Source organism: Pongo abelii, chromosome 7, assembly GCF_028885655.2.
Source record: "Pongo abelii isolate AG06213 chromosome 7, NHGRI_mPonAbe1-v2.0_pri, whole genome shotgun sequence".
NCBI classification, from domain to species: Eukaryota; Metazoa; Chordata; class Mammalia; order Primates; family Hominidae; genus Pongo; species Pongo abelii.
In genome coordinates this window covers 6,902,966-6,920,089 of record NC_071992.2, presented here as the reverse complement: position 1 = coordinate 6,920,089, position 17,124 = coordinate 6,902,966, and the positions used below count along the sequence as shown (strand labels likewise).

Here is a 17,124-nt window from a genome sequence, read left to right as displayed (position 1 = left end):
TATAAAGACACATGCATGCGTATGTTATTGCAGCACTTTCACAATAGCAAAGACTTGGAACCGACCCAAATGTCCATCACTGATAGACTGGATTAAGAAAACTGTGGCACATATATACCATGGACTACTATGCAGCCATGAAAAAGGATGAGTTCATGTCCTTTGCAGCAACATGGATGAAGCTGGAAACCACCATTCTGAGCAAATTATCACAAGGACAGAAAACCAAACACTGCATGTTCTCACTCATAGGTGTGAATTGAACAATGAGAACACTTGGACACAGGATGGGGAACATCACACACCAGGGCCTGTCATGGGGTCAGGGGAGGGGAGGGATAGCATTAGGAGAAATACCTAATGTAAATGATGAGTTAATGGGTGCAGCAAACCAACACAGCACATGTATAAATATGTAACAAGCCTGCACGTTGTGCACATGTACCCTAGAACTTAAAGTATAATAAAAAAAAAATAAAATAAAGAATAAAAATAAAATTTAAAAAAAAAAAAGTTTTTCAGGTTCAGAGCAGAAAACGTCAGTCCTGAAAATCAGGATTCCAGGGTTTAGATTCCTTCCACTCCCAGGATCTGCAGACACCATCGGACCTCACATGGTGCCCAGCAGCATTCTGAGATTTTTTACTTTATTATCTTGTAAACCCCCAAAATTTGAGACAGGTCTCATTTAATTTAGAAAGTTTATTTTGCCAAGGTTGAGGATGCGCCTGTGACACAGCCTCAGGAAACCCTAACAACATGTGCTCCAGGTGGTCAGGGCACAGCTTGGTTTTATACATTTTAGGGAGACATGAGACATCAATCAATATATAAGAAGTACGTTAGTTCTGTCCAGAAAGCTCAAAGCAAGGCCCCCACCACTGGGGGCTTCCAGGTCACAGGTATGTGAGAGACAGACGGTTGCATTCTTTTTATTTTATTGTATTGTATTGTATTTTTGAGACGGAGTGTGGTTTTGTCACCCAGGCTGAAGTGCAGTGGTGCGATCTCGGCTCACTACAACCAACGTTTCAAGCAATTCTCTGGCCTCCGCCTCTCAAGTAGCTGGGATTACAGGAGCACGCCACCACACCCAGCTAATTTTTGTATTTTTAGTAAGGACGGGACTTCACCATGTTGGCCAGGTTCGTCTCGAACTCCTAACCTCAGGCGACCTGCCCGCCTCGGCCTCCCAGAGTGTTAGGATTACAGACGTGAGCCACTGTGCCCTGACCGGTTGCATTCTTTTAAATTTATGATAAGTCTTTCCAAAAAAGGCAATCAAAACACGCATGTATCTCTGGGAGCAAAAAGATGACTTGAATAGAAAAAGAGGCAGATTGGCAATAAGCAGTTCCCAGCTTGAAGGTGCCCAAGATATTTTTCTTTTGCAATCTTATTGAACCCACACCCGGTATAATAACCTGGAAGCCTCCCCAGGAGGCGCTCAGCACAGAGGCTAGGGAATGAGGCTTTCCAGGCCATTACACCAGTTTTCCGTTTACCAGCTGGGTGACCTTGGGCAATTTGTTTCAATTCTCTGCACCCCAGTGGTCTTCTTTAACATGAGGATAATATTGCCTGGTCAAAGAATCATAGTGTGGCTTCTGTAAGACAGAAGGAAAGGGACAGAAACAGATCCGATAGAATCCTGTAGCTAGCTCATTGAGGCAGTTCACAGAGGGTGTTTGGGAGAAACTTGGAAGAGGCTGCGCCATGTCTCACCCAGGAGCAGCAAGGAAAGCTGTGTTTCGGTTCTTTCTTTTCTCTTTCCACACTCTCACTGCTCCTAGGTCAGGCATGGCTCAGCTTCTTCCAAGTTTCTCCCAAACACCCTCTGTGAACTGCCTCAATGAGCTAGCTACAGGATCCCACTGCATCTTTCTGTCTCTTTCTTTCTCTCTGAATCTATTTCTCTCTATCTCTGTCTCTCTATTTCCATCTCTCTCTGTCTGTTTCTATCTCTCTGTTTCTCTGTGTCTCTCTACTGTCTCTCTGCATGTCTCTGTCTCTTCCTCTGTCTCTGTTTCTGTTTGACTGTCCATCTTTCTGGGTCTCTGTCTTCCTCTGGCAGGGCTGCAGTGGGAGTATACAGCAGGTTCATGTTTGGGTGCAGAACGGCGTTCTGCCAGGGGTGGAGTGGCTGAGGGTCAGTCCACTCTGGGTGTCTCATGCCATGTGGCTGCAGCATGGGGTTCTCATCGGACCACCGTGACAGTGTAGTGTGGATGTCATTCCTGGAAACTGAACCTCAAGCTGGGTTCTCCAGCAATGCCACCACTCCCCCGCCAACCCTGATATCCTCCAAATCAACTCTTCCCTTCCTTGGTCAGCGAGAGCCAGTGTCTGCTGCTTGCAAATAAGCCACTGAGACATCACGAAAGCTGCTCACAGAATTACAATGAAAATCAGTAATAAATAAAATGTTTCTTAAATCTTCAGAATCAAGGAAAACCTGAGGGATACTTGGAGAATCGCTCACAGCACCCCAGTCTGGCAGTTGTAGCTCTGCAGGGTGGGCCCAGGCTGGACCAGACCCTCGACCTCCAAGGGCCACACTGGGGGCTCACTTTCTGAGGAGTGCCCTTTGGAAATGTCCCAGGAACACATCTAGTGGGAAAAGAGAAAGGTTGGTCCATCGAAGAGAGTGTTCTGCATAAGGGGAGAGATGAGAAGGTAGCCTTGGCCAGAGGAATAAAGTTCATTACAACCAGCTCTCCTTTTGCAAGGGAAGAGGGTGAAGTTTGAGGTTGTCTTGTAGGAAGACAATCAAACTAAAGAGTCCAACACCAGCTTAGAGCTGAGTGGCCCCCTGCTCAGAGCTTCCCTGTGGCTCTCCTCCATGGGATCCAGAAGGAGGGATTCCAGTGTGAACTGCCTTTTCCAGAAACTCCATCAGAACTGCCTAACCTAGAAAACCAAACAGGAGGGGCTGGCACCAGGGCTCCAGGCTGAAAGCTAAATCCAGCGGCAGCCAGATGGAGACAATGTGCCATGTGACTGCCGACTGCTCAGAGCAAATGACACCAGGGGTTAGCCATTAGAAGTTCACCCTTGACTGCGGCACCTCCCTTCAGTTCCGTCGACGAGGTTGTGCAATCCACCAGTCTTATAAATACAGTGACGCTCCAGCCTCTGGAAGCCTCTGTCAGCTCAGCCTCCAAAGGAGCCAGCCACTCCCCAGTTCCTGAAATCCTGGGTGTTGCCTGCCAGTCGCCATGAGAACTTCCTACTTTCTGCTGTTTACTCTCTGCTTACTTTTGTCTGAGATGGCCTCAGGTAAGCTCTGGTACCTGCTAGAGTTTCCCATCCCCAGGGCTGGGGACACTGGGGCTGATGTGAGCCTCGGATGGCTGCCTCCGTGTCCCAAGGGACGAGGGACAAGCAGCAGGAAAGCATCCCACGGTTGAGTGGCCTGCAGTTGGCAGAAGGCAGCAGGCAAGCCCTGCCAAGCCTTCAGGGTCTGTGAGCTGCCAAGGAGTGAGCCTGGCAGGGTCGTGGTGCTTGTCACAGGCAGCTGCCTGCATCCTTGTCCTGGACATGTAGACAGTATCCTATGTGGATGAGATTGCTGCTTCCCCTGCAAGACGGCTCCCCACACTGAGAGGCCAGCTTCCGATGCAGAGAGACGGGCCGGCCCCATCCTCAGCCCAGGTCACTGGGTGCAGCCTCCTGGGGTGCCCTGGTACAGGTGAGGTGCTGCCGCCCCACCCACCAAGCCAGCTCAGCCAGTGCCTTGGACTCACCTCGTGTGCAGGCAGGGAGGGTCCACAGGCAGTCCTCTCCCTCTCCTGAGAAATGCATCCACATTCTCCAGGCTAGGGGTCTCCCCCACTCAATAGGAGGGGGCTTCCTGTGAGCCAGGTGTATGTCAGCTTCTCTGGGCCAAAGCAGCCATGACACTGACATAATGGTGGGACATGCAGGAGGAATCGGGAACATATTTTATCCCAGCCCTATCCCTTGCTCACACGAGTCACGTGGTGCTACGCCTTGGTTTATTCATCTTCAGAATGAGGGGCTGGGACGGATGATCCTGAAAGCAAGCACTCCAGTTCAGAAAGTCTCTGTAAGATCCTATCGTAAGTTTCTCTAGGCCATCACTGTATCCAGCAGATAGGCTTAATTTATTCCAATTATGCCTTAGTTTTTCCATCTGAAAACTGAGTACAAAAGCATTCTAAATGCAGAACTTTTCATGCTGCCAGTTGCTACCATGGGTTTTGTTTACTTGAGTGTTTTGTTTTGTTTTGGTTTGGTTTTGGTTTTGGTTTTTGCTTTGTTTTTTTGAGACAGGGTCTCACTCTGTCACCCAGGCTGAAGTGCAGTGGTGTGATCTCGTCTCACTGCAGCCTCTGCCTCCTGAGCTCAGGCCATCCTCCCACCTCAGCCTCCCGAGAAACTGTGACTACAGGCATGCACCACCACACCTGGCTAATTTTTTTATTTTTATTTTTTGGTAGAGATAAGGTCTTACTGTGTTGCCCAGGCTGGTCTCAAACTCCTGGGCACAAGCAACCCTCCTACTTCAGACTCCCAAAGTTCTGGGATTATAGGCATGAGCGACTCCACCCAGCCTATCATGTTTTTTGTTTTGTTTTGTTTTCTTTTGTTTTTTTGAGATGGAGTCTTGCTCTGTCACCCAGGCTGGAGTGCAATGGCACAATCTCAGCTCACTGCAACCTCCACCTCCTGGGTTCAAGCAATTCTCCTGCCTCAGCCTCCTGAGTAGCTGGGATTACAGGTGCGTGCCACCAAGCCTGGCTAATTTTTGTATTTTTTAGGAGAGATGGGGTTTCACCATGTTGGTCATGCTGGTCTTGAACTCCCGACCTCATGGTCCACCTGCCTCCGCCTCCCAAAGTGCTGGGATTACAGCCATGAGCCACCACACCCGGCCCATGTTTTTTTAAAGGAATAGAAAATATTACTCCGTGCCATGTAGTAAAAGTAGATGCTGTTTAATTACACCCATATTTCAGTTTGGGGTGTGTACATATGTTTTTACTGAGTAGCAGTGAGAAATTTCTTTCTTATGGTGGTTCAGTCCAAACTCAAAAGGGTTTGAAAGGCACTTTGTTAACATAAAGAATTTTTGTTTTCAGTCTATTATATCTAAATTGAATTACGAGAAGCTATTCTCGAGGCTTCCTAGTCACAACTCCCTCCTACCCCCAAGAATAATCACTCACTTGACTTTTATGGTGATAACTTTTCATATTCTTTACACTTTTGCCACACTAATATTCAGGTTGAATACTACAGCTTGGTTTGTGCACACATTTCTATTGGCCAGTAGGTGCCCTTATGCCTCTATTTCTACATGCTGAAAAGTTGCATCACTGGATCATAGGATATGCATATATTCAATCGTATTGGACAATGCCAAACTGTTTTCCAAAATTGTTTACACCAATTTGCACTCCCACAAGCAGTGAATAAGAGTTCCTCTTGCTCTGTATCCTTGCCAACATTTGATAACATCAATTATTTTTAAATTTTAGCCACGTGGTGAGTGTAGCAATAGCTCATTGGAGTTTTAATTTGCATTTCCCTGATAAATAATAAGTTGGACCCTTTTATATATAGTTACAGGCAACTGGGTTATTTTTTGTAAAATATCTGTTTGTCTTCTCTCCGTGTTTTCTATCGGATTATCTGTCTTTTCTTATTCGTTTGTAGTTCTTTATGTATTTTCTATGCAAGCCTTCTGTCAATTATATACATCGCAAATATCTTCTCTTGCTTTGTGTTTTGATTTTTCACTCTCTTAATGGAAACTTTCCTAGAACAGAGGCTTTTATCATGATTTCAATGTAGTCGAATGTGTCACGTCTTTTTCCCTAAGGTTACTGCACTTTGTATCTTGTTTAAGAAGACTTTCTTTACATCAAAGACATGAAGACAGTCCCCAATATTGTCTTCTAAAAGCTTATCCTTTTTCTTTTTACATTTAGGCTTATAATCCATCTGGCAATGGGGTGTGTGTGTGTGTGTGTGTGTGTGTGTGTGTCTTCGGTATGAAGTAAGGGTCAAGTTATTTTTTTCCCCAATATGAATATCTGATTGTCCAGAACCAACTTTTTTTTTTTGAGACTGAGTCTCGCTCTGTCACCCAGGCTGTAGTGCAGTGGCACAATCTTGGCTAACCGCAACCTCTCCCTCCCGGGTTCAAGAGATTCTCCTGCCTCAGCCTCCCGAGTGGCTGGGATTACAGGCGCCTGTCACCACACCTGGCTAATTTTTGTATTTTTAGTAGAGACCAGGTTTCACCATGTTGGCCAGGATGGTCTCAAACACCTGACCTCAAGTTATCCGCCTGCCTCTGCCTCACAAAGTGCTAGGATTACAGCCATGAGCCACCATGCCTAGCCCAGAACCAACTGTTGATAAGACTATTTTTCCCCACTGTTCTGCTGAGCCAGTACTATTCTACATCAGTTCTCCATGTATGCATGAGCCTCTTTCTACACTCTTTATCTTATTCCATTTGGACATTTTTCTGTCCTTGTGTCATCAGCACATTGCCTTAATTACAGTGGCTCTATACTTAGTCTTGAAATACAGTAAAGCAAGATGTCTCACCTTTTTTCCAAATGTGTCTTGGCTATTCTCGGCCCTTTGAATTTCCAAATAAAATTTAGAATCACTTTGTCAAATTAGAACCTCTGGGGATTCCCATGGTATTTGGTTGAACCAGAAGATTAATTTTTTAAAAAAAGTAATCTTCAAATGTTTAAACAGAGCATTTCCACTCATTTAGGTCTTCTTTATTTCAAAATGTTTCATGCCTTCATAATAACTTTTTTTATGTTAGTAGGATGTGATGTTCCTGCTTTTGTTTCTGTCTTTCTCTCAAATCTTGACCTACTAATTCTTTACTGTTGGTTCTCTAATACCTACAAAGTGCACATGTGCGTGCGTGTGTGTGTGTGTGTGTATGTCAGATATTCTAGCTGTTCTTTTTGGGCTGCCTGGTCCACAATTATTGGAAAACAAAAACCTTCAGAAGCATTTAGATTACACAAACATCCTTAAGAAGCAAGTAAGAGAAACAGACACACGCACAGCAATATCTAACACAAGGGGGAAGGCAAATGTCATGAAAATGGTAAAGGCAAGTGCTTTTAAAAGGCCCCTAGACTGAAAGCAGCATAGACTGCTCCAACAGGAAGGAACCTCAATATTCCAGACCAAAGGTTCTAAAAGTATGGCCTCTGGACCAGAAGCTTCAGTGTCACCTGGGAGCTTGTTTTAAAATGCAAATTATCAGCCCCAACCCAGACCCACTCAGATGCTGAGGACTGGAATATGATCTTGTCACCCAGGTAATGAGCATAGTACCCCACAGTTAGTTGTCCACACTCCCCTGCCTCCTTTCCCTTCTAGTAGCCCCCGGTGTCTCAGTGTTTAGCCCCCACTTATAACTGAGAACATGTGGTATTTGGCTTTCTTTTCCTGTGTTAATTTGCTTAGGATATTGGCCTCCAGCTGCATCCATGTTGCTGCAAAGGACACACTTTCATTCTTTTTTATGGCTGCATAGTCTCCTCCATTTTAAATTTGAGAAGCTGCTGCCTAGAGAGGTTGAGTGGTTTGCAAAAGATCACACAGTAGATTAGTTGTGGAACGCAGAATGTAACCAAAGTACCCTTTCACTAACTTTGCTGCAATTCCTTTTGTGTCCCATAATGTACTAGATCCTGGAAGGTAATGCCAGAAATTAGTTCTGGTTATGCACCATGACACCACAGTCAACCAGCTGTGTGGTGAAGTGGAATGAGAACTGAAGTGAGATCAGGAGGCATCCATTCTGGTCTGGGGTTGGTCTTTGACCAGATACATGCTCTGGAGACATCGCTGGACCTTGTTCCTTCATCTGGGGAGAGGATCACAGAGAGGTTGAATTAATTGAGTTCTGAAGTCCACCTTGGCTCTAAAAAGCTACACCCATATTAAATTTGGGCCTCCTCTGCTTACTTAGCATATATATACCCAACAATTTGATTACTGAGGAGAACAATCAAGAACAAAGATGTGTAAACCTTCACAATTTCAAAGTGCTTTCAAATTTGTATGCTCAGTTGATCTCTCTAATAACAGATAATCACTTGGAGAGGTTCCATCTTGCAGCGTGTGTTGGAGTAGTCATCCTCTAAGTATCTTTCCAGCACTGGGAGCCTCCAGTGCAGGGAGACTAAAGCAGAAAGTGGAGACTTTGGCAGAGTCTAGCTGGTCATGATCTTACTTGAGGTCAACATTATGGTGAGATTATTACAACATAGTACAATCTCAGACAGCCTCATTAGGAATCAATCAGAGAAAAAGAATATAAGCTGGCAATCAAGAGACTGTGTTTTGTGTGAACAAATGAGTGGCCTTGGCCCAAGATGCTTCCCTGAGTACTGGGATGGGAGAACCAGAGTGCCTCTCAATTCCCTTCCATCTCCACAGCAACACAAAAAAACTCTTCTTTTCTCATTGTCCTCAATGCCTGGTTTCCGGGCCCTTCCCAAACCTCTTCATTCTCCTGTGGATGTGTTTAAGTTGGCCAATAGACTTCCCAACGTTTGAAGCCTGGTATCAATACAGAGTCCCTTCTATTGAAATGAAGTTCAATAGAACATTCTGCAGTGGTAAAAAGATTCTATATCTGCTGTTCGATGAATGCAGCACCCACTAGCCACATAGGACTCATGAGCACTTGCAACGCAGCTAGGGTGATTTCAATTAACCTAAATGAGAACAGCCACAGGGAGCATGTGGCTGCCATATTGGATGGTGCTGCTTTGAGAACAAAATGAGAGAAAGGAAGCCTTTATTTACCTTGGCTGGTGGAACACATTGAAGGGACTCTGTATTGATACCAGGCTTCAAACATTGGGAAGTGTATTGGCCAACTTAAACACATCCACAGGAGAATGAAGAGGTTTGGGAAGGGCCCAGAAACCAGGCATTGAGGACAATGAGAAGAGTTTTTCAAAAGTGGAATTACTGCAAAAAGTGGAAAAATAGCCGCTGGATGGAAGTTACTGACAGGACAATTTCCATAGGTGTGAAAGCCATCTTTCCAACAGAGATCTGTGACATGAGAATGTACTGTCTCCTAGGGTGGCAATGTCCTCTTGTATTAGTCTGCTCAGGCTACCAGGTTTATGGTTTAAACTGCCCATAAACAGACCAGGCAGTTTAAACAACAGAAATGTATTTCCTCGCGGTCCTGGAGGCAGGAAGTCTGCAATCAAGGTGGCAGCAGGGTTGGCTTCTTCTCAGATCTCTCTCCTTGGCTGGTAGATGACTGCCGCCTCCCTGGGTCCTCACATGGTCTTTCCTCTGTGTGTGTCTGTTCCAATCTCTTCTTATAAGGATGCAAGTCGTATGGATCAGAGCAAGCCCCAATGACCGTGTTTAACTTGAATCACCTCTTTAAAGTTTCTCTCTCCAAATACAATCACCTTCTGAGGCACTGTTAGGGCTTCGACACAGGAATTATTTTCCTAAGGGATTCAGTTCAGTCCAAAACGCCTACCAGTGGAGGCTTGCAAAATGATGGTCTGCTGGTCCCTGGCCAGGAATATCACGGCGACTATTCCCTGTTGCATGGAATAGAAGGCTAGTCCAGAGTACTGTCTCTATTTATGAGATCTGGGATACTGGCAGAAGGGCAAAATAAAGTCCAAGTAGAAAAAAAAAGCTATGAAAGTTTTAGAGAGTAACCACAATTTCAGCCTGATATGAAACGATCCTAGATTTCAGCTGAAAGACTGATGTGGGAAGTGGGGGAGCCAGGATTCAAGGCAGAGGGAACAGTGTAACTGAAGGCATGGAAGGAGGGAAGTGTAGGCTGTGTTTGAAGAGCGGCACCTGCTTCCACATTTCTAAAACACAGGATGTGATTTTGGGGTGTGTTGAGACAAGGCAGAAAACTTGTTTGGAAAAATAACTTGAATTCCCTGCACACTCAAAATCTCTCAGCATAAGAAAACCCCACTCAGAACCCCATTGTTCATTCCTCGGCTTGTATTTGGCCACAGCTGGCATAGCCCCGGACTGAGTAAGCTCTTCAGACACCTCATTTCATGAGTAGCCCCAAAGATCAATCATGTGCAAATTTCTTGGAAGAGAAGACTCTCCAGTGTTTTGTAGTTATTTGTTCTACTTTCACGAGATGTTCTCAAATCGTTGCAGCTACAAGCCATGAATCTGAAGTGTCTGTGTTCCCTCCTTACAGGTGGTAACTTTCTCACAGGTCTTGGCCACAGATCTGACCATTACAATTGCGTCAGGAGTGGAGGGCAATGTCTCTATTCCGCCTGCCCAGTCTTTACCAAAACTCAAGGCACCTGTTACAAAGGGAAGGCCAAGTGCTGCAAGTGAGCTGGGAGTGACTGGAAGAAATGATGCAAAAGTGAAATGAATTTTTTATAAGCATTCTTTTAATAAAGGAAAATTGTTTTTGAAGCATACCTCCTTTGGGCCAAAATGAATCTTGTGTCTCAATTGGAATAGGTAAAGAAGTAGGGGGTTAGGGTGCATGGGTTGGAAGGTGAGACAGGTCGAACCACAAAGCCTGCCTGGAACAGGGGAGTGATGACCTAGGCTTGAGTGATGTTACCTCCACTTTGCTTGATCCGCAAACCAACACATGACTGATTCTTTTTTTTTTTTTTTTTTTTGAGATGGTGTTTCACTCTTTTCACCCAGGCTGAAGTGCAGTGGCACAATCTCGGCTCACTGCAACCTCTGCCTCCCAGGCCCAAGCAGTTCTCCTGCCTCAGCCTCCCGACTAGCTGGCATTACAGGTGCCTGCCACCGCACCCAGCTAATTTTTGGGATTTGCTTTTGTCTTTGTTTTTAGTAGAGACAGGGTTTCACCATGTTAACCAGGCTGGTCTCGAACTCCAGACCACAGGTAATCCACCCGCCTTGGCCTCCCAAAATGCCAAAGTGCTGGGATTACAGGCATGAGCCACCACGCCGGCCCCAACACGTGACTGATTCTCAGTGTCCACATAATTCAGAGGTCTCAGCAGTCTGCTCAGTGAATTAGTCTTTGACAGAACCCAGAACTTCCATTTTTTCTCCTTTCTGGTCTTAGGGCAGTGTGTTGGTTAACTTTAGCATACGAGAATCTCCAGGACTACTTGGAGAAACGGCAGCCTCCAAGTCTGGAACATAAGATGTACAAGACAAGCCTGAGTTATTTTGTTGTGCTAGAAAGAAGACCTCTCAAAGACTGAAGGGTCACACCAAAAGAACACCAGCTCCATATCGAAGGGGAGCCCAATGGCCACAGATGAGACATTTTTCCTAACTGCAGTGACTAATGATAACGATTGATGCACACAAATATATAAACATCCATGAGTTCATAATGACAATTAAATAGTTTCATTTATAATTAGAGCTTGTTACAGCACCAACTTATCACTCCAGAAATTTATTCTGCATTTTCAGTACAAACTGTGTTTTAGGGTGAACAATAGTTAAGGAAATGCCTTCTTTATAGAATTTCCCCAACTAATAAATGAAAAAGGGATGATAGAATAATAAAATCACCATATTGCAACCTTGAATGAAATTATAGGTCTAAAGCAATCATCAATGGACTGTTTTAGAACCATTTGGTGAAAAGCTTGGTAGGGAATTTGATAAGCAAGGGTTAAGGGTGCACTCGATCATCAGTCTTACCCTCCCTAAAACTGAGACAACCAGACATTAATGGATTTCCTGTTGTGATGTAATAAGAATTACACAGCACCACTCATGAACTATTCTTGCCCAAAGAAATGGAACCTGAAACTAATTGAGTTTCTAGATCTAACTACTAGTTTACGGAAAATACAGGACTTTCGGAAACAAGCGAAACAACAGCACAGGAAGCAGTGGGTCAAATCCAGAGTGTGAGACATTCTACAGGAAAAATAACCTCGTTTCTCCAAGAAACCAATGCCATGACGAAAAAGAAGGAGCATGATTGTTGAAAAAGAGAGAAAAGAGACAAAACAGCCAGCATGTGGCCTTGTGTGGCCCCTATATTGAACAGACCTCCTGGCTGGGTGTGGTGGCTCACACCTGTAATCCCAGCACTTTGGGAGGCCAAGGAGGGTGGATCACCTGAGGTCAGGAATTCGAGACCAGCCTGGCCAACATGGTGAAACCCCATCTTTACTGAAAAAAAAATAAAAAATAGCCGGGCCTGGTGGCGGGCGCCTGTAATCCCAGCTACTTGGGAGGCTGAGGCAGGAGAATTGTTTGAGCCCGGGTGGCAGAGGTTGTAGTGAGCTACGATTGTGCCATTGCACTCCAGCCTGGGCGATAGAGCAAGACTCTGTCAAAAAAAAAAAAAAAAAAGTCTTCCTGTATCAATGGACCCTGATTACACTTTTATTAGTGGCCAGGAGGACTTTAAACCACAGATCTACTGCCAGTGGTTGCCACATGGGATTAGATGGCGATGTCAGTGGCTCAGCACATGGGTTGGGAAATATTTCTAAGGGGCCAGATAATAACTATTTTCGATTCTGTGAGTCATATCCCATCTGTCGCAAGTACTCAACTCTGCCGCTGCAGAGTGAAAGAATCCTTGCCTGACACATAAGTAAATGGGAGTGGCTGTGCTTCGATAAAACTGTTCAAAAGAACAGGCAGCAAGCCAGATTTGGCCAAGGGTCATCGTTTTCCAACCTCTGGTTTAGGGGATAGAACTGATTCTGTCCAATGTTTAGAAGGAAAACTTCCATGAAAATGGATATTTCTAGTTAACTCCCAATATACATACACTTGTTCATGGCTGCTTTCTTCTGAAAATACATGAAGTATCCAAAATATTGAAAAATAATAGTTTTTAAAATCATAATAATAAAAAGGCCTGGGAGAAATACTTATTCCCCTGCTTTTATCTCCTCTGTTAGATCACAGACTGATGGTAATTTATGAACAAAAACCACCTGAGGCTTTTTTATTATTAGTCCCAAATCTTGGAAGACAACAAGTTTTTAAAAGAAATTTAGTGAGCTGTCGGGTGGGTGCCCCTTTGTTCTGTTCTGGACAGGCATGAAAGCTGATTCACTAACTTCTTATACCATTCACATTTTTGATCAAGGTTGTTTTATTCCACCAAAGCCTGAGAACCCACAAATATCAGCAGAAAAATATACTCTTGTCACAATCAGTCAAAATAGAAAACAGTGCTATAACAAAAATTGCTCAAAATACTTCTCTTCCAATCAAATCTACTATTGGCCTGTTTTTCCCAGTATACTTCTCCAATCTGAGTTGGCACATCAATTTTTTTTTCAGCATTGCGCTCATTGGGTATATGCCATTTTGATTCCTGCTGTTTCTGTACACACAGTGCCCTGGTGGCTTCATCTCATCCACCGTGGTCCTCTTTAAGGACCGCACCATGCTGGGCCCAGCCTATTCACCAAGGGGGCAGCCTGGAGTTCTGTCTTCTCGCTTAGTTGCATCCATCTGGCTTTAGATTAAGGAGCTGCAGAACTCCCCCTCCTAAGGGAAAAAGGGGGTGCTTTAAGATCCATGGAGGGGTGTTTTAGAATGGCCTTAGGAGATGCTGTGCACAGAAGAGATGACCTAAGGAAAGGCTGCTGGGTTCTTCACATCCTTAAGGAATGGAAAGGGAAAAGTTTCCATTTAGAGCAATCCTTGCCCCGAACATGTCAAACCTGAATGCTGAGATTCAACCCAATTTCTTCCAACCAGCCAGACTGAACAGTGACTCAGAACTCAGAGTGGCTCCCTCTGACAGTGCCTCATCCACCTAAAGGAAGACTCCTTTCTGAAAAATGAACAGTGTAGAATGTTTTAACCAAACGTGTGCAGACTAAACACCCTGTTACTGCCTAGACAGAGTGCAGCCCTCCACGTTCACTAGCATAGTCTCCAAGTGCACTCACCCGCCATTCTTTACAAGTGAAACCTGATCTTCCCCCTCCGTGAACCACACAGGGACTTGATTCACTTGTTCCCTTGTTGACAGGCAAATACACTGGTGCCCACTGGGGATCACCCTGCTGGTCATTATCCACAAGACCTGGAAGAGGAGGAAGAGACTCCCATAATAGGATGGGAGACAGGCTCTTCTCTAGAGGAAAGCCACATGGCTCTCGCTGGAGCTCACCCAGGTGCAGGAGGACCAGAGGTCCACCATGGGGCTGGGGACTGACCCCCCACCTCAGCCTTAACTTACCTGGTTCTCCCCTGCCTCCCTTGCTGCCCTGTTGTGGTGGGTCAGGTCTCACTAATGCAGGCCTCCATTACAACTGTCCCAGCACTGACTGAGTAGCTACATTAAACATTAAAGCTAATTGAGCCAGTGCCCTTATACAAAGGCTGGAACGTAACAAAGAGCCCACCAAAAGTTTTCTCTAGGCTTTTCGTGGGCCTTGAAGCATGACAAAATAATGAAGGGATTCTTAACAGGACCTTTAAGTTTAAACAAGTTTTATTGGGGGTCTGAATAAACTCCCCAGGCCTCCACAGACAAGTTTGTTGGGGTCTAAAGGAACTCCCCAAACCTTTATGATTCATCAGGAGACAAGATAAGGGTAATCACCCCACCATCTAGACCCATTTAGATTAAGTAAACTTAGTGAGGATCCAGAAGAAAGTCTTCAGGACTGAGACCTTAGTTATAGATTAAAAGAAGTTAATCACTTATGTCTTTAGATGAATGCACACTTACATGTAGACATATAGTTTAGAAGGTAAATAAGCTCTGGAAAACTGTGTAATTTTGAGTTGGTATGGTTGTCATTTCCAGGCCTTCTTCCTGTAACTGGTTACAGAAATAAAAACTCTCTTCCTCCCCAGCTCATCTACATCTCATTATCGGGCCACAAGAAATAGCAGCCTGACCCACAGTTTGGTCCAGGAACACTGTGACCTGGCAGACCCATTCCTTGAAGCGTGTCCCACAGCCAAGTGACCTGGGCACACACCCAGGAAAAGCACTTTCTCCTAGGCTGGCCCCAGGAAGACACGCCCACACTGGCCCCCTCCCCAGCTGGCCAGGGGTTCTGCTGTGTGTTTATTATTATTTTTGTTTTTTCTGTTTTTGTTTCTTGAGATGGAGTCTTGCTCTGTCACCAGGCTGGAGTGCAGTGGCACGATCTCGGCTCACTGCAACCTCCTCCTCCCAGGTTCAAGCAATTCTCCTGCCTCAGCCTCCCGAGCAGCTGGGATCATATGCATCTGTCATCACGCCCAGCTGATTTTTGTATTTTTAGTAGAGACAGGGTTTCACCATGTTGGCCAGGATGGTCTCGATCTCTTGACCTTGTGATCCACCCTCCTCCGACTCCCAAAGTGCTGGGATTACAGGCATGAGCCACTGTGCCCAGCCCGTGTTTGACTATTGTAACTGACATCAGACCAGGCATGCAGAGAGGTGTCATCACTGGCCCCTCCCAGCTCCCCGGACTCATTCTACCCATAGAGACTAGACACCTACAGAGGTAAGTAAAGGGTCTTGCTTAATTGGGTTTCTGATTTTGTTTTTGTTTCAGTTTTGTTTTGCTGTTTTCTAAAAACCAGGCTCACTGATAAACACACGGGAACACTTGCCGAAATGATCGCTCCTGGGCTTAGTCCTGTCTGACCTGACAGGTCTTTTTCAGACAAGTCACAAAAACAGGTCTCCTGTAAGGGACTCTAAAGATAGCTTTTTCTGCTGCCTCTGCAGCCCCCCAGGCAGAACCCCACTTACTCTCAGCACACAGTAAGCATCCACTCTTGGTGCCAGCACTGCTCCCTCCCCACCCCACGCCTGTGGGGCATTCTGCCTAAATTCCCTGATGTCACTTTGCTGGGCACAGTAGACTTGGTTTAGAAACACCCATTGCAACTATAAATACACTGAACTTTCACCTGGCTTTCACATACTGGCTAATATACCTGGCTAGATAAGCTCAACTCCCACCTTTAACAAAGTCACCTAACATTTGTTCAAGGCAGCAGTCACCACAGTGATCACTGTAGCTCCCTATGGAGTCCTACGGGGCAAAGCTTAACTTTCTCCTGGTGTCTTAAATCCCATAAACCTCACATCCCATTTCACCTCCTTCACTAAGAGCTCCTCCCCTCTGGGCCTTTCCCAGGCAGCACTCCACTTTCCTTCCGCTCTGGGCATGGCTCTCTGTCCCCCAACCTGTGCCTCCAAACCCGTTCTGGGCATTTCTCCCCTGTTAATTAGTCTTACAGAGTATTCTAAAATATATGATCCAGGCATTCCTGGACATTTCCTAGCCAGGATATTTAAATATATATTTGCATTTGTGAAAATAAATTAAATTTAAAAGCTGTTGGAACTTCCAGGACTCTTCAAGCCTTGAGAGAGGTGTGGCTATGATCTGGGTCATGGAACATGTTTTGCAATTCTGTTGCTTGGATTACAGCTTAACTCTTCCTCATTCTTCTTGTTCTGTAATGACTAGGAAACACCAGAGACCAGACCTCCGCCGTCTAATCACAGACGTTTGTTACAGATTAACTACCTCTTTAAGAATCCTGACCCTAACTCAGCCTAGATGGCAGTGTGGAATGTTAGATATACCTTTCCAAAAGAGGCCCCCCTCAAGTAATCAGATCATTGGAACTATGCATTAAGCCTTACACAGACGTTGAAATTCTGTGAAATTCCCCTAAGCTTTGTTTATATAAAGCAATCCCAAATCTCTACACTTGGTAACACTGACTTCCATTCTTTGGAATCTGTGCTTCCCAGAGATGTCCTGTTTTCAACCTCTGCACTTGAATAAACCCTCTGTAAACTAGTTTCTGACCCTTTCTATTATGTTAAGTTGACACAGTCTCCCCTTAAACCACCCAAACCTCCTGAGCATCCTCTACTTGCACACGCACCCTGCGCCTTCTACTGCCTCTCACACCTGGACCCCAGCGCAGCCAAGAGCAGCCCTGTGTCTCAGAGCACTTTGTACCCCTGGGTCTAGCAGAGTCCTGTTCACAGCAGACTTTCCATGCAGACTGATAGCGACCTAACAAGGGGTGAAAAACAGACCACCCCCTGGGGGTAAATCATGCTTCTGGGTCTGCTACTTGCCTAGAGGCAGTCTGCTAGTGGCAGGAAGAACTGCAGATGCA

General features: G+C 45.3%; 1 protein-coding gene across 1 annotated transcript; it reads left to right on the top strand.

The window, feature by feature from the left end:
• Nucleotides 1-3,072: 3,072 nt before the first annotated feature.
• Nucleotides 3,073-10,526, top strand: DEFB1 (defensin beta 1). The gene is made up of 2 exons (XM_002818778.4): nt 3,073-3,279; nt 10,232-10,526. Exons 1-2 carry the CDS (start codon nt 3,219-3,221, stop codon nt 10,375-10,377), a joined length of 207 nt encoding a protein of 68 aa, XP_002818824.1. The 5' UTR covers nt 3,073-3,218; the 3' UTR covers nt 10,378-10,526.
• Nucleotides 10,527-17,124: the final 6,598 nt, after the last annotated feature.

Bases quoted from the DNA above. Each gene is read 5' to 3' on its own strand.
- DEFB1 (XM_002818778.4), top strand. From the start codon at position 3,219: ATGAGAACTTCCTACTTTCTGCTGTTTACTCTCTGCTTACTTTTGTCT. The intron at 3,280-10,231 runs GTAAGCTCTGGT...CCCTCCTTACAG, and splicing joins TTTGTCTGAGATGGCCTCAG to GTGGTAACTTTCTCACAGGT.